Source organism: Vulpes vulpes, chromosome 1 (genome assembly GCF_048418805.1).
Source record: "Vulpes vulpes isolate BD-2025 chromosome 1, VulVul3, whole genome shotgun sequence".
Taxonomy (NCBI): domain Eukaryota; kingdom Metazoa; phylum Chordata; class Mammalia; order Carnivora; family Canidae; genus Vulpes; species Vulpes vulpes.
The window spans coordinates 5,926,837-5,946,967 of NC_132780.1; the positions used below are offsets into that span (position 1 = coordinate 5,926,837).

Here is a 20,131-nt window from a genome sequence, read left to right on the forward strand (position 1 = left end):
TTTTAAAAAAAAGTTTAAAAAATACATTTTAAAAACAGCATGGTGGCAAATACTCATAAGGCACTCACTCTGTGCCAGGCACCGCTCCAAGAGGTTTTTACTACATTGACACTCTTAATCATTACTTCTATCCCGTGAAGGAGGTACTATGACTAGAAATGGAGATAAGAAGTTACATTACATGCCCATGGTCACCATCTAGGAATGGTCAGAGCTAGAGATTCAACCCAGGCCAACCTGGCTCTAGCATCCATACACTTAGCCATTTTGCTGACCTGCTGTCTAGAAATTCAAGGCTGCCCCATACGCCGTACAGGTTGTGCCCTGCAAAATTCCAGGTGATACCATTCACTTTCTAGACACTGTAGATTTGCATTTTTACTACAACTTCCCAGCAGGTGGCAGCAATATGCTATGTTCTAATGTCCGCTAAGTATACAATTTTCTGACAGATGCCCTAGGGAGGAAGCACCTAAATCTAAGTCTCCCAAAGAGCCTATGAGCTCACAGTGTCTCTTTATCATACATACACGTAAATACAAGTCATGAATATTAAATATAGATGTAGCAGACATCGGGAGGAAGATGCCTACATGGTATAAATTGGACACAATGCCACAGCTTCATCGGAGAACTGTTTCCAACATTCTGAGATGGTTACATCTTTAGTTGTACTGAGACACTTTAGCAGAAATCTATGACTAGCACCACAGATGGGGGGAGAGCTGCCTTTATGTTTTCACAGCCAGGGGTGATCAACAGGATAACAATGGGTAAGGAGCTCCAAACAGGTGGGGCAGGAAATGGAAGGTCATTTTGCTCACTTTGCTCAGTGTGTGATTCCTTAATAATGTTTACATATTAATGAGAATACTTAGGGTAATTAATTTTAAAACACTTACTGAAATTCCAGCAGGAAAAATAAGTTTGCTATTGTTCATTTGATGCTCTTGTGCTACTAAGCTGCCCTTCTCTTCCCACTGAAAACAATTTGTTAATTTTTCTTTTAGTAATAGTCCATTAGAGACATTTAATCATTTTGTCATTTTATTTTTCATTTTGTTATTTTAATAAGTATGTGTATGTTTGTTGATACATGTTGGGATATACATCTTATATGTCAATAGACTCTAAGATGCCATCAATGATAAGAAATAACCTAATGGGGCACCTACGTAGCTTTGTCCCTTGAGCATTCAATTCTTGGTTTCCGCCCAGGACATCATCACAGGGTCATGGGATTGAGCCCCACATTGGGCTCCATGCTCAGCATGGAATCCTTCTCCCTCCCCCTCTGCCCCACTCCCCCTACTCACTCTCTCAAATAAATTAATAAATAAAATATCTTTAGGTACCACAAAGGAAAAAAATACAGAAATTAAACTATGCCACACTATGACTATAAGATGAATTCCAGTTAAGTTCTTAGAATCTATGAAATAACATTCCTGTGAATTTGTCATGGGTCAGCTGCCATTATGTGCATACACAGAAGAGCAATGTATGCTGGTACAGGGCAGCTGATATGGGAGACTAACACAGATGGCTCCTGAAACCCTGCCTCCCAATTTTCAAGCCCTGTGTAGTACCCCCTCCCCAGATTCTAGCTTGGCCCTGTGAATGACTTTGACCAATATGATGTCAACAAGCATGATGTAAGCAAGGACTTCTTGGAAACACCAGGTGAAGAGACCCACCCACCTTCCTGGAGAGACTACATGGACCTAGAGATGCTCAGCCCACTCACAGTGGTTCCAGCCATCTCAACTGAGCTATCAGACATGTGAGTGAAGTTGTTTGGCCTAATCAGGCCTCTAGCTGACTGTAGCCACAAGAGTGACCAAAGAAGGATAGGACAGTCCAGTTGAGCCCAGCCTAGATTGGAGGATCATGAGCAAATAGAGATGGTTGTTTTAAGCTAAGTTTTGGGGTGGAGACACTGGCACATGCCCTGAAGTATGCTTGGTTTGTTGTCCTTAAGAGGCTCTGAGCAGTGGAATGCTCTGAGAAGTCAGAGGGCTTTCGGCGGGGGCTCATGTAGGGGTAAGATTTGGACAAAGTCCAGGACAGAGGTTGTGGGGCAGTTATGAGAAGAGGGCATCGTGGAGGTCTTCTGTCTTAGTTTGGGTTTCTCTGGAAGAAGGATTTGAGGACAATTTATTGGTAAGAGACGTGGGAAAGGACACAGAAAAGGGCAAGCAGACAGGAAAGGGTGTGTTATCAAGCCAGAACCAGTACGGGGAGCTGGGAGCTTAATTCTGTTGGGGAATTCCGAAAGCCCGTGAACACACACTTCCACATTATCTTCATAGAAGTGAGGGACCTAGAATATTTCTCTACCATCTCCTTTCAATCTCTGCTTAGAGGGCTGTTGGATGGAAAGTGGCATAAATTTGTTGGCATTTAAGGCTACCCATACCCATACCCACGCTTATACCCAGGGTAAGGCAGGCACCAGGGGTCTCACAATGCCCACAGGCAGTCAGACCACCAGGATGAGGGTGGACAGGGTGAAGGCAGCAGGATATGGACATGGCACCCACGGTCTGTTACACACCCCACCCAGGCACAGTCATCCAAACACGCCTCCTCAGCCAAGCACCACAGCCACTCCCCCGCACCAATGCCGCCAGAGATGAAGACAATGACAGTGCAGTCCAAACTGAGTTTAATAAGTTGTTTCAGATAGGGGAGGAATTCACTAGAAATGCGGAGATCAGGGATGGAGCCCAGTTGAGCTCTGAATTAGAAAGCATAGGACCCAGGGGACTTGAATCTAGGAAGAGTCCTTCCTATGTCTCAGGGGTAAGGACATGAATGGTGTGGGTCCTGGGGAGGTTTGGGGGTCATCTTAGGAGCTCTACTGGATGACACTGGGAGCTATTCTGGGGGTACCCCAAGTACTGTGTAGGGAAATCACATCTGGGGTTCTAGAGGAGTTGAACTAGACTTGAGGAGGGGAAGGGGGGCTCCAAAGGATCCCAGTGGAGAAAGGGTTAGGGTCTAAAGTGTTTCACAGAAACAATCAAGGGGCCTCGATTTCACAGAAATCATCAAGAGGGCTCCTTGTGGGTGGGGGAGGGGTATCACACCACCCCAAATATTGGGGATTGTTTACCCCCCCAGCAGCCATTTTGGGGTTTTAATGTAAGACCCCGATGGCAGGACATTCCACATACATTATCATCGATTTGCAACATTAGCATACGCTGGCTGTCCCACAGGACGGAGGGGACTGGAAAAATCAGTCCAGGTTCTGGGTTTGAGTCCTAAGAGGACAGGCCTGGGGGTGCCACACGGCTCCTCTTCAATAGCTGCCGAAGCTGCGGACAAGGAGGGGGAGGAAAAGTTAGGGAGGCTAGAAAAAGAGGTAAGGGACAGAAACTCTGTGAAGGTGGGGGGTAAAGTACAGAACAGAGTAGGGTCGATTGGGTTTGCAGGTCAGAGGTTCAGAGTCAAGGTGCAAGATTAGGGAAGATGGTTCAGGAGCCAGCACTAGGGATGAAGGATAAAGGTGTTGCTGGCTGGGGGTTCCCACTCTGGGGTTAAAATTCAGGACTAGGAGTCAAAGGTAGAGGCAAGGGGTCAGAGGTCACACTTAGGGCTGTGGTGGGGGGGTCAGAGGTCATACTTGGGAATCAAAGGTCACACCCTGAGGTCAGGACTCAGGGTTAGAAGTAGAGCTTAGGAGGAGTCACGAGTACCAGGTGAGAAATCAAACACGGGTCAGAGGTCATACTTTCAAATCAGGGCTGTAGAGGATCAAGGTCAGCTTCTGAGATTAAAAGTCATCCTCTAAAGTCATGAATGGGTAGGGTCAGGGGTTCACACTGTTAGGTCAGAGGCCACTCTGCGGTCAGGGTGGGCCCAGTGCTCACCCCCTCAGGGCCCGGCCCAGGCCGCAGCAGGTGGACAGGCTGCTCGTTCTCCAGGTTTCGCAGCGTTGGATCTGCGCCAGCTGCCAGCAGGCGTCGCACGATAGCCTCCTGGGGTGGCCCAGGGGGCAGGGCAGCTGCCATGTGGAGGGCTGTGTTCCCATGGGCCTGGGGACAGTGAGGGGAGGACTGCTAAGGATTCAGACTCAGCTGGCCCGGGCCTCTACAGTGCACTTCAGATTCTATCACACTCCTGCCTCACAGCCACATCCCACTTGTCCCTCCTCGCAGCCCAGAATCCTCTCCACAATCCCACTCCACATGCCCCTCCATCCATGGCCTATACACTCCCCCAATCTCCATCCACATCCTATAGAGGCCTTGCCTGTGTTCCATTCGCCGTCCCTTCCCTAGCCCACGGGCCTCCCAACATCCCGCTGCCCTTCTCCATCTATCTCACACAATCCCATGTTCCGACCAAGGCCCCCACCTTCATGTTGACGAAGGCCCGCAAGTCTCCCTGTGGCAGCTCAAGCAGCAGCTGAACCAGGGTGGGATTGGCAGCCTGCACAGCCAGATGCAGAACAGTCTTATTGCTCTTTATCTCCTGTAGAGAAGGGAACGGCGGAGGTCAGGCCAGTCCTCACACCCAAGGCCCCTCCCACGGAACCCAAGAGCCCTTAGACACCACGTTCCTCCTTTGCAAGCACCCAGGGGTGCCTTACACAGTTATATGCGTTGTGCACTAAACAAGAGCACCACATTTAAGGGGTGCCATTCACACTGTACGCATCACAGGACCATGTGTTTATTATGACAATTTTCCAGCCCAAGTGTCTTTGAGGAGAAGACTCTTATATCTAATCCTCCAAAGGAGCTCTGGGCTAGCAGCTGCCCATATCTGTAGGGATGCGACTTGAGCAGCATTTTTTGGGGACCAACTAAGCCTATGTGTACTTCCTTATTTAATTGTTCTCTTCATATTTTGGAGCAAATAAAGACATATTGCACAGTGAAACTTGATTACCTGTTCTTAAAGAGTTTGTAATAATGGACATTAAAAATATGATGGGTTTATACAAGGCAAAACAACTTAGTTGGCTCACCAAATAAATAATGAAGAGGAGACAAGGAGATGGAGGAGGAAACGACTTTAAAAGTCCTTAAGGGACTCTTGGGTGGCTCAGTGGTTGAGCATCTGCCTTTGGCTCAGGGTATAATCCTGGGGTCCTGGGATCTCCCCATGGAGAGCCTGCTTCTCCGTCTGCCTATGTCTCTGCCTCTCTCTCTGTATCTCTCACAAATAAATAAATAAAATCTTAAAGTAACACAAAAGCCCTATAATGGCAATATGTGGGCTTTATTTGGATCCTAGTCTTTTAATGAAAAAAAAAAAAAAAAGCATATCACTTTAGAGTCAATCAGAAATTTGAACACAGGGATCCCTGGGTGGTGCAGTGGTTTAGCGCCTGCCTTTGGCCCAGGGCGTGATCCTGGAGACCCGGGATCGAATCCCATGTCGGGCTCCTGGTGCATGGAGCCTGCTTCTCCCTCTGCCTGTGTCTCTGCCTCTCTCTCTCTCTGTGTGTGTGTGACTATCATAAATAAATAAAAATTTTTTAAAAAAATTAAAAAAAATTTGAACACAGCCAGGATATTTGATACTATGAGATTAACTTTTTTGTAAGGTGGAATAATGGTATTGAGGTTAAAAGAGTTCTTAACTTTAAAGACACAAATATTTGTGGATAAAAATACACGCTTGATTTACTCTAAAATACTATAGGAAAGTTGAAGAATGGATGGGGCAGGACTGGTTACAAGTTGCTGATTACTGATGTTGGGTATGGGGAGTTCACTATATTATTTTCTATATTTTATCTGTGTTCAAGTTTCTTTAAAAAAATAAAGCAAAATAATAAGTGGATGTTGAATTCTCTCAGGCAGCCCGTGAAAGAGCTACTAGCAGGGGAAGGAGAGTAACATAACTATGAAGCGTTGGATTCTGGCGTGAACCACGTGATTCTAATCCCCTGACACTTAGAAGCTGTAAGATTTTTGACCCCTGTGCCTCAGTTTCTTTACCAGTAAAACAGGAAAAGTAACAACAGTGCGTATGTCGAAGGGTATTTGTGAGGGTTCGGTTAGCTAATCTATGAAACTCCGTGTTTGATGAATAGTAAAGTGCCTGATCAATATAAGCTAAGATCAATAATATTATTCTCTGGGGCACAAAAGCTGAAGTAACATGCTCAAGTTCACCAGGCTGGGAAGAGCCAAGTCAGCTTTTGTTTGGAAGCCCTGGACATCCAGGTGACCCACCCCACACGCCTTTCTAGAGACCGGCTGCCCACTGCCCAGCTCACCTGGCTGGTGTGATCAGCACCCATGTGCAGCAACATTTGGACACAAGCTAGCCTGTCTCGGGCCTGGGTACTCAGTACCCGGAAACATAGGTCAGGTGGGTGCACGGCAACGTTGAGGGCCAGGATGGCTGTGTGGAGAGGGGTGAGGCCTGTGGAACAGAGACAGTGAGGGCTCTGCATCTGGGGCACCCACCCCACCCAAGCCCACCTGCCACACCCACCCTGTCGACCACTCAACTTACCCTCGAAGTCTCTGGCTTCCAGGTCGACCTGAACCCCCGAGTTAATCACAGCCTGAGGAGGAGAAGGCAGAGGGCTGGATTAGTCTCCCCAGGCCTGCTAGCCCTGGAAGCCAGGATGTGAGCGACCAGTCCATCCCATTCACCCCACCGGCCAGCTGGCCATACCGAGAGGACTCCTGGGAGCCCATAGGTAGCAGCCACATGCAAGACAGAACGTCCCTGATGATCGGTGGCATTGGGCTCTGCTCCCAGGTTCAGTAGATCCTCCACAATCAGGGGCTGGTTGGCGGCAGCAGCCACCAGCAGAGGGGTCTGCAGGAGATAAGAAGGTTAGTCTGAGCCCAAGTCTCCTCCCCTCTGCAAACCAAGAATCCAGGTCCCCAGACCTTCTGCCTTCAAATCAAGTCCAGGCCCCTGGCCCTCACCTTGCCCTTATGCTCCCGAATGTCCAGACGTCTGTATACTTGGAGCATCTCAGCTGCGGCATACGCTGCCCAGCGCAGCCCTCGAGCCGCGAATAGGTGCAGGAGCCTGAGGACAGGGAGGGGGCAAGCAGTGAGCAGAGCAGCCCCGCTAAGCCAGGAACATGCAGACCGCAATCCCCTATACTCACGTGTCTCCCTCCTCATCCTGGGCCAGCAGCTGTTGAGGCCCCAAAGCCAGCATGTGAGCACGGGCTGTGTCCAGGGATGGTCCGGTGGCCAGAGTAGGCAACGGTGGGGGTCCTGACGGGAGTCCAGAACCTCTCCAGGATCCTGCCTGTGGCAGGGAAGGTTCTGCATAAAGCCGGGTATCCAGGGGGTTCTGAAGGATACATGTGGTGGGCAGACCCAGTCAGCTGAGAATTCCCTCTTCCTAACATACAGATGTACACAGAGTGCCAGGCAGAGTGGCTGGGTGCCCCGTCTACACCAAGTGACCCTGGACCTTTGGGCCTCAGTTTTGCCCATCTGAAGAATGGGATCTTAATCCAGCATGAGGGCAACTGGGAATTTTAGGGGTCCTTCAGCATCCTATTCCCACTCTGTATCTCACCTCCATCCCCACAGAATATGGACACTGCCGCCCTGGGTCGGAGGGTGGGTAGAAGTCAGGAGTCAGGAAGCCTTCAGCAGCAGAAGCAGGGTAAGAGTAGGGGCTGTCTGTGTAGGCAGCATGCGTGTTGGGGTCCCAGTCTGGAAAGCCCGTGGTGGGAGCCAGGCTGCCAGGTCCAGAACCCACAGTCTCTTGGTGTACTGGGAAGCGAGAATGGCCTGTGTGTGAGAGGAGGGGCAGGGGCAGGCCTGGTTACCAGAGTTGGGGAAGTCCTGACCTAGACTGGAGGACCGGAGTGAGGGCCTGGAATCTCCCAGGTACTGAGAGCTAGTACTTGTGGGACACCAAAGGGCTGGGACCCAGAATCCAGGGCACCAAGCGGTTGAAAGCTTGGACTTCTGCCACCTGGACTCCAGGGACACTGAGGGTTGAGCGCCTAGACTCTTGGAGCAACAAAGGGCTGCAAGCCTGGGGCCCCGGAACACGGAAGGACCTTCTACATAGACTAGCGGGCTCCAGAGAATCTGGGAGATCAAGCTGCTACCGGGTCCCAGCAAGAAAGAGGGTCTGGTCTGACTCCTAAGTTCCCCCAAAGTTCTAAGATTTAGAATGTCTGAGTCGGGGAAGAAAGCTGGGGCTGCGCCAGCTGAGGGGACCAGATGGGTTTCCAGACTTACCAGCCTCACTCTCATTCACAGATGGGGTCAGGGACTGGGCCGGGGGAGGTGGAAACTGTCCCTGGAGAGGCATAAACAAAAACGAACGAGGGTGAGTTTATGTGACACAGCCCTCAGCACCCAGCCCCAGCCGCAGCATCTGAGGCAGGGCCGCACCCCTCTCCGTGCTGAGGGCCCAGGGAGCCCTCAAGTCCCCGCCCAACGGGACAGGGCCTCAGGGGAGTCCCGCTCCACGGGGCTTCGCGGGCCTTACCGGTGCCCCACCAGCCTCAGGCTGCTGCTGACGGCGCCTCTGTTCTTCCAGGAGCTTCTTCACGGTCTGCGACGGGCAGTGGCTGCGTTCACCCCGGCTCACTACGGGGGGGGGGGGGGGGGGGGCAATCAGAGGTCAAGTCACCCAACTCAGGCACCCTCCCTCGACCTCCTGCACGGAAAAACTGGCAGGCTGACGCCACCTGAGGACTCCAGAGCCGTCCTTAGCTCAGGTGCAGCTTCCGCCTCCGCCGTTTCCTTCCCTTCGCTCCGCGCTTTCCCCTCCGACCCAACTTTCCACCAGCGTCGTGGAAACTGGGGAAGGGGGAGGGGCGCGCCCCTCTGCAGCACCCCCCCAGCTTCCGTCCCCCAGATCTCCCAGTCGCGGGGCCTGGGGGGCCGCTGGCAATGACGCCCTGGAGCCGCACGCGCAGCTCCCCCGTCGCTCTGCCCTGAAGCGGACCTTGACGCACTGTCCACGGTCCGGTCCGGGCCCCCAGCCCCCTCCCCAAGGGACGACGAATCGACCGCCCGCTGGCTCACCCAAGCCCAGACCCCATCGCCCCTCAGACCTGAGAGTCCGGGCCCCACTCTGGGGACCCCTTGCCCCGGGACCCAGGAGCCCGGGCGCTCAGCCTCGCCCCCCCCTTGCGCCCGGGAGCCCCGGTCTCCAGGAGCCTGGTCCGCAGCCCCCGGGAAGGCGAGGCCCCGAGCCCGCGCCCTCCCGCGCCCGGGTTCCGGCGGAGGAAGGGTTAAGCGGGGGAGGGCGGACTCGGAAACAGCCCAGACACGACGCGCTGACGTCGCGGCGCTCACGCAAGGGAATCTTCCATCCACCCCTTCCCCTCCCCGCGGCGCGCCGCAGGTGTCCCGCTGCGAGCCCGGCGGGCGGCCAGGCGTGGAGCTCGCGGAATCCCCGCACGTGGGGAATTCCTGCTCGGCGCGGGGGCCGGCGTGGGCGGGGGCCCGGGAATTCCCGGGGCGGGGGCAGGGCCGCGGCCCGCGGCGGCCCGGCCTCACCACGGCGACCCGCGGCCGGCTTTGAACCACCACGCCCCCAGGAGCGAGGGGACCGGGCCGCCAGCCCCCTCCGCCCGCACCACCCGGGGACCGGGGCTCCCGGGCCTTTCACGCCACCCCGCGCCCGGACCCAGGAGTCCGAACCCCCGGGCCCCTCGTCCCCAGGAGCGCAGGCTTCCAGCCTCCCGGCCTCCCGGCCTCCCTGCCTCCCGGCCTCCATCACCACCCAGCAGTCCAGGCGCCCTGCGCCCCCTCCAAACGCCGCGTCCGCTCACTCTCAGCACCCAGGCTGGGCGCTCCCCCCACCCCCCGGTTCTCGGGGGCCGGACCCCCCACCCCCTGGCTCGAGGGGCCGCGCGCGCCTCACCTCCCCACCTCCACTTACCCCTCGGGTTCCGTGGCGCGGACTGCGGGCCCCCAGGGCCGCGGCCTCGGCGCTGCGCCAGCCTCGCTCTTGCCCCGCGGAGCCGCCGCCGGGTCCCCGGTCTAGGGTCGTGCCCCACGAGTTTTAAAACTCGGTCTCCGGCCCCGCCCAGTCGAGGGCAGGGCCCCGCCCACAGGCCCGGGAGTCCCCGCGTCGCGCTAGAAGGGGCCCAGTCTCTGAATGGGCGGGGCTGACCTTGAGGCCCCCACTCCTGAGCCTCCCTCGGACCAGGGGGGCACGACGGGGGGGGGGGGGCGGGGGCGGGGGCGTCTTTGGTTTGAGGGAGAAGCGGCCTGGGACAGAGGACACCCGAAGGGGGAGGGCGCTGGGGGCCTGGCCTTCTGGGTCTCTGTCTGTCCGAGGGGGTTCTGGAGGCTTCCATTTCTGGGGCCTGGGCTGGGAGGGGACAGTATTACTGAGTCCTGGGGCAAGAGGAGGCTGGGGTTCGGGACTTCCTGGTCCCGAGGGAGGCAAGAGTGACCTAGGTGAACTCAAATTTCTCCCTCTTCCCCACACCACTTTCTTTCCCAGAGGTCAGTTCTCGTCTATTCGTTCATCCTCAAGAATAGTTCATTACTGCAAGGGAGGTACTTTGCTGGGAGCCTCCGGATGGCTGTGAACTAAGAACAGGAATTCCCAGCCCTCAGGCCAACTGCCATTCCAGGGGTGGCTGGTTCTCAGTTCCCATCTCGGGGTCTGCGTTAATCATTTCTCCCGGGCTTTCGAGACTTCTGCTCTCCTGGTTCTCCTCCCTCACATGCTGTTCCTTCCCAGTCTCCCTGGCTGTTTCCACCCCTTCACCCATTCTTGGGGGCCAGGGGCACTCCTCTGCCTGTACTCACTTCCTTGGTGATCTCACCCAGTCTCGTGGCCTTAAATGCCATCCATAAGCCATCAGCCCGAAAATTTACATCCTCCAGCCCAGGATTCACAGATGCAGCCGTGGTCATTCAGTTCTACAGGGAGATCTGTCGGCATTTCCAGTTCAGTGTCCCCAGACCTTGGCACTTTCCCCCTAAACCTCCTCCCCTCTCCCCTCCTCCATCTTTTCAGTTGCTCAGTCCAGAAGCTTTGGTCATCCCGAATCCCTCTCTCTCAAACACACCCCATACCTACAAGATCAGTAAGTTTTGTTGGTTCCACCTCCAAAAGCTCTCCAGAACCTCCTCAGTGCCCACAGCCTGGTCCATCTGTCACCTTCCACCTGGACAATCATAGCAGCCTCCCTGGTCTCTGACCCTACCCCTAGTTCATCCCCAAAGGCAGTCACAGGGACCCGCCACTTCTCCCCCTCCCACACCTTCACACAGGAAGCAGGTGGCCTTGCCACCAGCAGAGTGACATCCGCTATTGCTGCTTCTTTACTCCCCAACTGTTCCTCAGGACTTCTCTGGACCAAAGCCTCTTGCCAGACCCCTTCTAGCCTCAGCCTAGCATGGCCCCTTCCGGTGACATCCTGCTCCTGCTCCCAGGTGAAGCCAGTGGTTATGGGGCCTGGCAGGCAGAGGACTCATGAGAGGGGTGGCTTGGGTGGCATCTGAAGGGAGGAGTGCTGAGAGCAGGTCCTCTCAGCACCCCCTCCTTTCTGGAGATCCGTTTTAGCTTCAGGACCTGGTTCTTTGGGGGAGAGAAGCTGAGTCTGGGGTAGTTGCCTATTCATCTCCCCTTCCCGCTGCCGGGTCTGTCTCTGTCTCTACTGCTGATTTTCTATCTCTGTGTGTGTGTCTGGGAACTCCCCTACCCATCTGGGCTCTTTCTCATTTGCTCTCTCCCGAACGGAGGTTACTTCTCAGGGCACCACCTTTTCCCTGCACCCTGTCTTGGGGACTGCCTCTCCCCTGCTAATCCACTTTCCCTCTCTTTTCACAGTAATTGCAGCTCTGGTGACCCCAGGTGAGAAATGAGCACGCCTTGCCCTCTTCCATGGCACTTCAGGTACTGCTTCTGTCCCTACAGGGTGGCCTGAGGGTCCTGGAACAGCCCCAGTGGCTCTCTAGCTCACCAGCTCACCTCTCACCAAATCAGAGCCCCCAGAGGACCTGGGGTCCTCTCTGGGTCGCCGTCTCACTGCCCGCATCACCAGATTGAAGCCCCAGGGACTCGACTACCCCCTAGCCTTCGTAGGGAGTCCCCGCTATGCCCAAAGCACCTCGTATGTCTCTTTATGCTGGGGGCCCCCACCCACCTCCTCTTTCATCCCCCAAGTCACCCTTGGGGAATCTCAGACACACACACACACACACACACACACACACACACACACACACACACCCGCCAGGGACTTCATCTGCTCCCAGTGTCCAAAGTGCAGCCCTGAGGCTCTGGAACCTTCCTCAACTGCCTTCTCCCCTGGGCCCCACCCTCCAGGTTCCTGTTCCGGATGTGAGCCTGTCTCTCTGCCCCTGCTGGCAGGCCTCATGGCCGCCCATGCGGTGGTGTCGCTGCTAATCATTGCAGCAGTGTTTGTGTGTGCTTGCCCACGCCACAGGCCCACCCAAGGTGAGGACAGAGACAGGGTAGGGCCTGGAGGGAGAAGTGTCCCTAGGGAGGGGGCCCCCAGGGAGGGGGCCCCCCAAGGGAAGCCCTAGAGGAGATGCTGGGGAAACCCTGGGGGCGGTGACTGGAGGGGAACTCCAGAGGAAAGCCCTGAGGCAGGGGGTCCCCAGGAAGGTGGAGATGTGGGTGGGTGGTAGGTGGTCAGGCCTCATGCTTTCTCTCCCCCACCTCCAGAACATGACAAAATCTACATCAACATGCCTGGCAGGGGCTGACCCCCGTGTAAGTGAGACCTTGGACTTCTGACCCTCTGCTTCCTGTGTTGTGTGTGGCAGCACAGAAACACATTCCCCACTTTGGGGTGAAATAAAGCCATTGAAAATACCTCTGGTTCTAATTCTTCCTCAAAGAACCCCAGGGTCCCCAAAACCTCCCTCCCATTTATCTGTTTCTGGGTGAATGACACCCCCCCCGAGCCCCACATATCCAAGCCCCCCTCAGCTGAAAGATCTGGGATGACTCAACAGACCTTTTATGTGCCACGTTTATTTGGGGGCAGTGGTGGAGAGAAATCTGACCTCTCAGAGAGGGCACTCTGTGGATCTTTATCTTGGTGGAAGTAGGAATAGGATGCAGGGTAGGTGTCAGGAATGAGTGGATCCAGGCATCAGGATGTTGACTGCCGTGGTTTAGGCTCATTTGTAATACGGCCTCTGTGTGTTGAGGTCACTATAGACATCTGACCTCTGACCTTGGAGCTCCTAATGGAGGGACAGGGTGGGAGTCATTAGTGGATGAGGTCCACTGAATAAACTTAAAACAAAATTCAGCCTTCTCCCAGTGGCCTATAAGGCTCCTAGCAGCTTCAACCTCACAGCCACAGAAGAGATCTGGATTTAATCAAGTACATTTAGTGTTTCCCTTTCTCCTCCACCTCATCATCATGCCTCAGCCTCAGGGCCTTTGCACATACTGTTCTCTCTGCCTGGAACACTGGTTTCCTAGATATTCCCGTGGATGGTTCCTTCTCCCCCTTCAAGTCGCAGCTCATGTCACTTTCTCAGAGAAGCATTTATTGATTTTGTCATCACATTTCTCCCCCCATCACCCACACCCCGCCCCCGTCACTGTCATATCAGCTTTATTTCTTCATGGTACCTCCCAAAATTATCTCAACTGTTCATTTGTCTATCTCCCCAACTAGGATGTAAACTCTGTTGCAGTGTAGGTGCTCAATAAATCCCACCAAAGGTTGAGTAAATGATAATCATGCTTTGCCCTAACATGTCACTGCCCCCAATAACTGAAAAGCTCCCTCATTTTCCTGGACCTCACAAGGCCAAACTCAAGATGCTTACACTTTACAAAGAGACTTTTTAATCCACAGGTGAGACAAAGCAAAGTTGGCTGCAAGTAAGTAAGAGACTTCACAGAACATGGCTCATATTTGGCGGGGCAGGGAGTGGGGAAACCTATGGCCCCAAGAGGCAGCCCTAAACTGAATCCCTGAAAACCTACATGAATGACTGGCCTGGGTATACATCTTTATGGGAAGGGGGCTGTTTGGCTTCCCTTAGCTTCGCACAGGAGCCCATGACTCCCCAAAATGTAGAAGGGCACTGACAGAGAGGCAAGAGATGGAAAGCTGCCTCTGTCTGCATGGTGGCATTTTTTTTTTTTTTAGAGAGAGAGAGCATGCACATGTGAGGATGGGGGCAAGAGGAGAATCTTTTTTTTTAAGATTTATTTATTTTGGAGAGAGAGAGAGAGCACAAGCAGGGGGAGACGGGGAGGGGCAGAAGGAGAGGGAGAGAGAGAATCCCAAGCAGACTCCCCACTGAGCAGGGAGCCAGACATTCCACAACCCTGAGACCACGACGACGAGCCAAAATCAAGAGCCAGATGCTAATGGACTGAGCCACCCTAGGCACACCTGCATGGTAGTCCTTAAGAAGGGTTTCAAGATACTTGTACCACCCCTGGATCACATGCACAGTTTTGTAAAATTTTGTGTGAATTTTTCTGAGGAGTCTCTAGCTTTCATCAGCTTCTCAAAGGATTATAGGATCCCTCCTTCCAAAAAAGTCTAAAACTCCTCTCTTCAGAGTTACTGAATTGGGGCTGAAATCTGTTCTCTGCTCTTCTAAGAGCTCGTCCCAGAAATCATCCTGTCCCGAACACTTCAGCGCTTGCCTTCTGGCAAAGGCCTATATGTGCCCTTGCGAACATAAAACCCCACGTTTTCTCACACATTGTAAGCTGAGCATAAGGCCATGATTGATCATTGAAAGCCGTTTTGGACAGATGCCCTGTTAATCTTTGAGGGTTGGCAATGTTGCTCAGAAAGTGGCTTTAGGGTCTAGGTTCTAGAGGGACTGGGAAAGTATTTAAGACAGACACCCACAGGGTAGGAGTGACATGTGAGGAAGAGAAGCTGGTTTTCTCACCTGATAAGGCGACTCTGTCTCAGTGATGCGCTGTTTCCTGGTCACTGCTGGGGGATGGGGAGTAGAGCAGAGTGCAGGGACAGTTCAGGTGGTGAACTGGGACCATTTTGCTGATGCGAAATCAGCCCCTCCATCATCCACTTTGGATGGTTGTGACTTGGGAGCTTCCTCCTCCCTCAGGGAGTCCCGGGCTATCCCTCGCCAGCCCCACTCACCTTCCACAGCCCCTCGTCCCCGAGGAAACATTCGGCCCAAGGAGTACACGGCCAAGGCAATGAGGAGGGTCAGCACCAGGTCCCCCAGCACGATCCCTGCCAGCACACCAGGACTCACCACGGGGCAGTTGCATCCTGAGAATGTGGCCCAAAGGTTTGGGGTGGTCAGTGGGAGTTGGGAATTGGGAGGAGGTGTCAGCAGGGGAAGGTTCAGAGAGATTGGGGAACAGATAGAGGTGGGGAGGTCTTCGGGAGGTAGGGAGGGAGACTGCAGAGTCTAGGCCTACCGTCCTGTGCCTGGATAGAGCTGAAACCTGAGGGGAGAAAAAGAAGGTAAATTGAGTCATGGGGCTGTGACAGGAGGGTGGGCACAGAAGGTGGGGAGGGTGGATCCTGAGAGCTAGGAAATGAGTGGAATTTTGTGTCTGGTGGGACCTGTGGGCCAGCATCAAGGCCACTGGACTGTGCTATTTCTACCCCGACTTGTCCTATTGCAACACCCGTACAGTCCCCTCCCCCCTGCTTCTACCAGAGGCCAAATCCTGGGGGCTCTGGCTCTGGGAGACAGACATAACTTTTGAGGGACGGGGATCTGCTTTCCCCCACCTCCCTTTGGGTTCTCTTTCTACCCTGTACCCCGCTCTGCCCCAAGCTGAACCCAGGGACTCGGGAGGCAGCTGTAGAAGCCCCCAACTCACCACCCATGTTCAGAAGGAGAGGCAGGAACAGGAGCCTGTTGGAAGGTCCAAAGACCCCCATGACACAGGCGACGCTGCTGGACACCAGAGTCCAGGGGCCGGTGGGATGTGGTGTAGCGTCCAACCAAGTGAAGGAGGAAGTCTGAGGTGGGCGGTGGCAGGAGGGAGGAGGGGACAATACAGGAGGAGGGACAGAGACAGATAATGCCAGGAAGAATCAGGCCGAGACACCGTGGGGGCCACGCTATAGCCTCTAAGGACTGGACGTAAAAAGAAAAAGGCTACATGCACCAATCCACCCCTGACCGGGGGTCAGCCATCAGTGCAACAGGACAGTCAGTGGCTATGACTGAAGCCAGCTTTTCCTCTTCCTGGCTTAAACAAGTCATTCAACCTCTCTGGGCCTCAGCTCCCTTACCCGTAAAATGGAAGAGTAAATTAGTACCTATTTTGCAGGGTCTTGTGAATTAATGTTTCCAGAACAGGGTCCAACACTCGTTAGCCTTTTATAAGCACCAGCTATAATTGTTTGATGATCAGAACTTTGTGATATTTATAGGATACTGCAGAGAGCCATCGGGATATGGGTCCTAATAAGCTTCAGGCATTCTGTCCTACGGTGTTAACTCTTTCAACCCCCACACCCATCTGAGGTGGTTGCTCTTATCATCCCCATTGTACAGAAAGGTAAAGACATTGCCCAGGGGCACCGGGGTGGCTCAGTGGTTGAGCATCTGCCTTTGGGCTCAGGTCATGATCCTGGGGTTCTGGGATCGAGTTCCGCATCAGGCTCCTGTGGGGAGCCTGCTTCTCCCTCTGCCTGTGTCTCTGCCTCTCTCTGTGTCTCTCATGAATAAATAAGCAAAATCTTAAAAAAAAAAAAAAAAAAAAAAAAGACACTTGGCAAGGTGACACAGCCAATAAAGGTGATAATGAAACCCAGGACCCAAGGACAGATATTTGACCCTTAGAGGGAAAGAAAAAAAGAACCAAGATGAAAGACTGGGAAGGAGAAAGAGAGAGAAGGATAGACAGTGACGCTGATAAAACCCAGTACAGACACAGGGATCGGGGGTTTGGGGTGAGGCAATGGGAGACAACGTGGTGACCACCAAATGAGGAAGTAGCTGGAAGTGAGGACAGAAGGAGGGAACCCAGGAGGAGACAGGGACCTCTAGTCGTGCCCCCCCCCCCCCCCCACTGCCAGCCTGAGCTGGGGCTGGCTAGGAGGAACCTGAGGTTAGGGCACTGGGGGATGGGCCAGTGGCAGGAAGCTCTCCTCCCCCATCCAGGCGTCACACTCCACAGCTACCAGGGCCTGGTCTTAGGGGAGAAAAGGGGAAACTGGATGCTGGTCATGGGACAGACTCTGAGTGGCGCTTGGTGGTGGGCGGATTTGGAAGCCAGAGGAGAGTCAGGGCCCAGTTGGAGGTGGCAGAGGCTGGTAACAGCCACCATCGCCCAGGCCTGGCCGAGTCCAGTTGCTAAAGAACCAACAACCCCTCTGCTACCACCACCGGGTCTGCAGTGAGCACGGAGAGACCGGGCCCTGGAGGCCCCACTGGCAGCACACCAGGCCTCAAGGTGGCTGAAGCCGAGTGAGCCACGGGGCAGTCAGAGATCAGAGGAAGCTCTGAGGCTGGAGGGTCTTGATCTGACTCAGGTGCTCGGGAGGGAGCACACTGACACTGGGGGGGGGGGGGGGCAGGGAGGGGAGCAAGGGCCACTTTATGTGAAGATTCTGTGAGGTCCATCAGAGTGATGTCTCTGTATATGCTCAGTGAATATGAATCACTACCCTCATCATTATTGTTATTGTTATTAGTACTAAAAGTCTCCAGTTCTGGGCTCACCTTGATAAAAATCCTCCCTCTATCCCTCAGACTCAGCCTCCGAATCTGGTCCTCCAGACGACAGCCAGGCCTGAGCTGTCCCCGAGTTCAGTCTCATAGCCAGCACACTGGTGCACCAACCAATCAGGAAGCTGCAGCCGACCGGCTGGGTCTGAGACCTGGAGCCCCCCCCCCCCTTTTAATTGCCGTGATGTGGGGAAGTCTGAGGTATCCCAAGGGAATGCAGGTATCTGTAGGAGGGGGGCTAGAGGCTCTTTACCAACCAGAAATGAAGTATTTAAATATTTTAGCAACTGGTATGACTATACTGGTGCAGACCACAGAATGTTGGCCTGGCCTGGTCTGCCTGGACCGTCTCTGGGTGGATTAGCCATTGAGTGAAAGAAGGCTGAGATGGAGGGCACCCAGCTGACTGGGAGCCACCCCTCACACAGCCCAGGCTCCAGGAAGTAGGGCTGCTTCACCCTCCCATGAGATCCGCAAAGTGTCTCAATCTCTCCTGGCTGCAGCCCAAGAGTTGGGCAAGGCCCCAGCTGACGTTGCCAGAAGGCAGGCAATGTGTTGCGCCTGTGACAAGCTTGTCTGTGGAAGCTCCAGCTCCTCCCTACTCTCCCTGCTTCCATCCAGGAGGAGTCCATCCTCCCCCCAGCAGCCAGAGGAGGTTCTTGGAAAAGCCAGAGAACCAATTTTGTAAATGGCCCCACGTTTTGAACGGCTCACAAAAGAGACCTGAGTGGCCAACAAGCGTGTGAAAAGGCACTCAACATCATCAGCCATTAGGGAAATATGGATTTAAACCACAATGAAATACCACTACACACCCACTGGAATGACTGTCTTAAAAAGACTGACCATCGGGATCCCTGGGTGGCGCAGAGGTTTAGCGCCTGCCTTTGGCCCAGGGCGTGATCCTGGAGACCCGGGATGGGATCCCACATCAGGCTCCCAGTGCATGGAGCCTGCTTCTCCCTCTGCCTATGTCTCTGCCTCTCTCTCTGTGTGTGTGACTATCATAAATAAATAAAAAATTAAAAAAAAAAAAAAAAAAGACTGACCATCTCAGGTGTCAGCAGCGAGGTGGAGCAATTGGAAATCTCACACTGCCGGTAGAAATGAAGAATAGAGCCAACACGTTGGGAAAGAGTTGGGTAGTTTCTTAGAAAGGTAAATATTCACCGACGCAGAGATCCAGAAGCTCCACAGAACAGGCATCCTGACCAAGAGAAATAAAAGCATGTATTAACATAAAGACCTGCCCATCTTTCTGCCCTCGCCACCTCCCCCTCTTTCCCTCACTTCCCTTACTCTAGCTACACTGGCCGTCTTGCTGCTTCTTGTTTAAGTCAAGTTCATTCTCACCCCAGGACCTTTATACCTGCCGTTCCCCCTGCCTATGATGCTTTCCCCCAAAGTCCATGTAGAACTGGACTTTTCCCATCCTCCAGATCTCAGCTCAAATGTCACACCCTCATGGAGGCCTCTCCTGACCACCACTGCTCAAGTCGCCTCCCACCACCAGTTTCGTTTTCTTCCTATATTTATCATACCTGAAATCCTCTGAATTGTGTGTTCCCATTTATACTGTCTGCTACTTCCTCTAGAATGGACACTCCATGAGAACAGGAGCCTTTCTGCCTTGTTCACTGTTGTATCCCCAGCACATATAGTAGAGGCTCAGTAAATACTCTTTCAATATTGGACTAAATGGCCACCAGTAACAGGTTGCATTAAGCATGGCTCTTCATCTCTGCAGAGGTCTAGGGGTATCCCAGACATGGCCACCATTTCTTCTTGGATTAATCACTTGGCCGATAAGAATAGATAAGAATGCTAGTGTCAAAAAAAAAAAAAAAAGAATGCTAGCGTCCCCAAGTATCCCCCTGCTCCTTCTTCCAAGAGGTTTTTAGCAGGGCATCTGCCCACCAAACCAAAGACTGTATTTTCTGGCCTTGTTTGCATCTAGAGTGGCCATATAACTTCCTCCTGGCTGATGGGCAGTGTGGGAAGTAAATGAACAATTTAGAAGTCCTAGCCTTGGTGGAAGGTGCACTCTACTCCTCTTCTGGATTTTCTCATTTGCTGGAATTTGAATGTGGGAATCTTGGAACAAACGGATGAGAGCAACATCATAAAAATGAAAGAGCAAGAAGACAGAAGGAGCCTCAGTGCCCATCATCTTGGAGGATCCACACCAACCCTGGACTTTTAGGTGACGGAGGAAGGTCTACCTTGTTTAAAGACACTCATGGCAGGTGGTCTCCAAAGATGGTCACCAAGAATTTCTTCCTCCCAGTATGCACATCCCATCTCTCTCATCCAGAGGTAGAGACTCCAGTTTCCTTGTCCTTGAATCTGAGCTGACCTTGTGACTTGCTTTGACAAAGAACATGGTAGAAAGTATGCTGAGCCAGTTCTGAGTATAGGTCTTAAGAAGACTTGTAGCTTCTGGTTTTACTCTCTTGGAATCTAGCTGCCAAGCTATAAGGAAGTCCAAACTCCCTTCCTGGGGAATAAGACCACACAAAGAGGCC

The 20,131-nt window shown here is 53.4% G+C and overlaps 3 protein-coding genes across 9 annotated transcripts; 1 reads left to right on the plus strand and 2 right to left on the minus strand.

Moving 5' to 3' along the window:
• Positions 1 to 2,651: 2,651 nt before the first annotated feature.
• On the minus strand, positions 2,652 to 9,977 carry NFKBID (NFKB inhibitor delta). 4 transcript variants are annotated; one of them, XM_026010321.2, is made up of 12 exons: positions 9,853 to 9,944; positions 8,449 to 8,549; positions 8,196 to 8,256; positions 7,519 to 7,736; positions 7,097 to 7,287; positions 6,909 to 7,014; positions 6,649 to 6,795; positions 6,484 to 6,535; positions 6,242 to 6,390; positions 4,366 to 4,482; positions 3,879 to 4,043; positions 2,652 to 3,323 (listed from the first exon to the last, which is right to left on the minus strand). In XM_026010321.2, exons 4-12 carry the CDS (start codon positions 7,522 to 7,524, stop codon positions 3,270 to 3,272), a joined length of 987 nt encoding a protein of 328 aa, XP_025866106.1. In that variant the 5' UTR covers positions 7,525 to 7,736; positions 8,196 to 8,256; positions 8,449 to 8,549; positions 9,853 to 9,944; the 3' UTR covers positions 2,652 to 3,269. The 4 variants fall into 4 exon arrangements, with proteins under 4 accessions (XP_025866106.1, XP_072607399.1, XP_025866105.1 ...); XM_072751298.1 differs by lacking the exon at positions 9,853 to 9,944 and adding an exon at positions 9,020 to 9,548; XM_026010320.2 differs by lacking the exon at positions 7,519 to 7,736 and having other exon boundaries at positions 9,853 to 9,977.
• Positions 8,571 to 12,771, plus strand: HCST (hematopoietic cell signal transducer). Of its 3 annotated transcripts, none has more exons than XR_012000201.1 (4): positions 8,571 to 8,680; positions 11,761 to 11,826; positions 12,259 to 12,390; positions 12,622 to 12,771. XR_012000201.1 is itself a non-coding variant. In XM_072751311.1 (4 exons), exons 1-4 carry the CDS (start codon positions 11,327 to 11,329, stop codon positions 12,660 to 12,662), a joined length of 234 nt encoding a protein of 77 aa, XP_072607412.1. In that variant the 5' UTR covers positions 10,225 to 11,326; the 3' UTR covers positions 12,663 to 12,771. The 3 variants fall into 3 exon arrangements, 1 of the variants encoding a protein (XP_072607412.1); XM_072751311.1 differs by lacking the exon at positions 8,571 to 8,680 and adding an exon at positions 10,225 to 11,363 and having other exon boundaries at positions 11,761 to 11,784; XR_012000202.1 differs by lacking the exon at positions 8,571 to 8,680 and adding an exon at positions 10,227 to 11,363.
• Positions 12,772 to 12,913: 142 nt separating this feature from the next.
• On the minus strand, positions 12,914 to 15,890 carry TYROBP (transmembrane immune signaling adaptor TYROBP). 2 transcript variants are annotated; one of them, XM_026010378.2, is made up of 5 exons: positions 15,748 to 15,890; positions 15,337 to 15,363; positions 15,050 to 15,184; positions 14,835 to 14,881; positions 12,914 to 13,148 (listed from the first exon to the last, which is right to left on the minus strand). In XM_026010378.2, the coding sequence occupies exons 1-5, from the start codon at positions 15,806 to 15,808 to the stop codon at positions 13,083 to 13,085; spliced, it is 336 nt and encodes a 111-aa protein (XP_025866163.2). In that variant the 5' UTR covers positions 15,809 to 15,890; the 3' UTR covers positions 12,914 to 13,082. The 2 variants fall into 2 exon arrangements, with proteins under 2 accessions (XP_025866163.2, XP_025866164.2); XM_026010379.2 differs by having other exon boundaries at positions 14,835 to 14,878; positions 15,748 to 15,886.
• Between the last annotated feature and the right edge of the window lie 4,241 nt (positions 15,891 to 20,131).

What these genes read in the sequence shown, in the direction of transcription:
- NFKBID (XM_026010320.2), bottom strand. An exon ending in GGCTCCCAGGAGTCCTCTCG is followed by an intron (nt 6,536 to 6,648) that starts GTATGGCCAGCT and finishes TCTCCTCCTCAG; the next exon opens with GCTGTGATTAACTCGGGGGT. An exon ending in CTGGGCCGGGCCCTGAGGGG is followed by an intron (nt 3,324 to 3,878) that starts GTGAGCACTGGG and finishes CCTTGTCCGCAG; the next exon opens with CTTCGGCAGCTATTGAAGAG.
- HCST (XM_072751311.1), top strand. Translation starts at nt 11,327, where the DNA reads ATGGCCCCTTCCGGTGACATCCTGCTCCTGCTCCCAG. An exon ending in TGCAGCTCTGGTGACCCCAG is followed by an intron (nt 11,785 to 12,258) that starts GTGAGAAATGAG and finishes CCCACCCTCCAG; the next exon opens with GTTCCTGTTCCGGATGTGAG. An exon ending in ACGCCACAGGCCCACCCAAG is followed by an intron (nt 12,391 to 12,621) that starts GTGAGGACAGAG and finishes CCCCACCTCCAG; the next exon opens with AACATGACAAAATCTACATC.
- TYROBP (XM_026010378.2), bottom strand. Translation starts at nt 15,808, where the DNA reads ATGGGGGTCTTTGGACCTTCCAACAGGCTCCTGTTCCTGCCTCTCCTT. An exon ending in CTCTATCCAGGCACAGGACG is followed by an intron (nt 15,185 to 15,336) that starts GTAGGCCTAGAC and finishes CCACATTCTCAG; the next exon opens with GATGCAACTGCCCCGTGGTG. An exon ending in GGGACGAGGGGCTGTGGAAG is followed by an intron (nt 14,882 to 15,049) that starts GTGAGTGGGGCT and finishes CCCATCCCCCAG; the next exon opens with CAGTGACCAGGAAACAGCGC.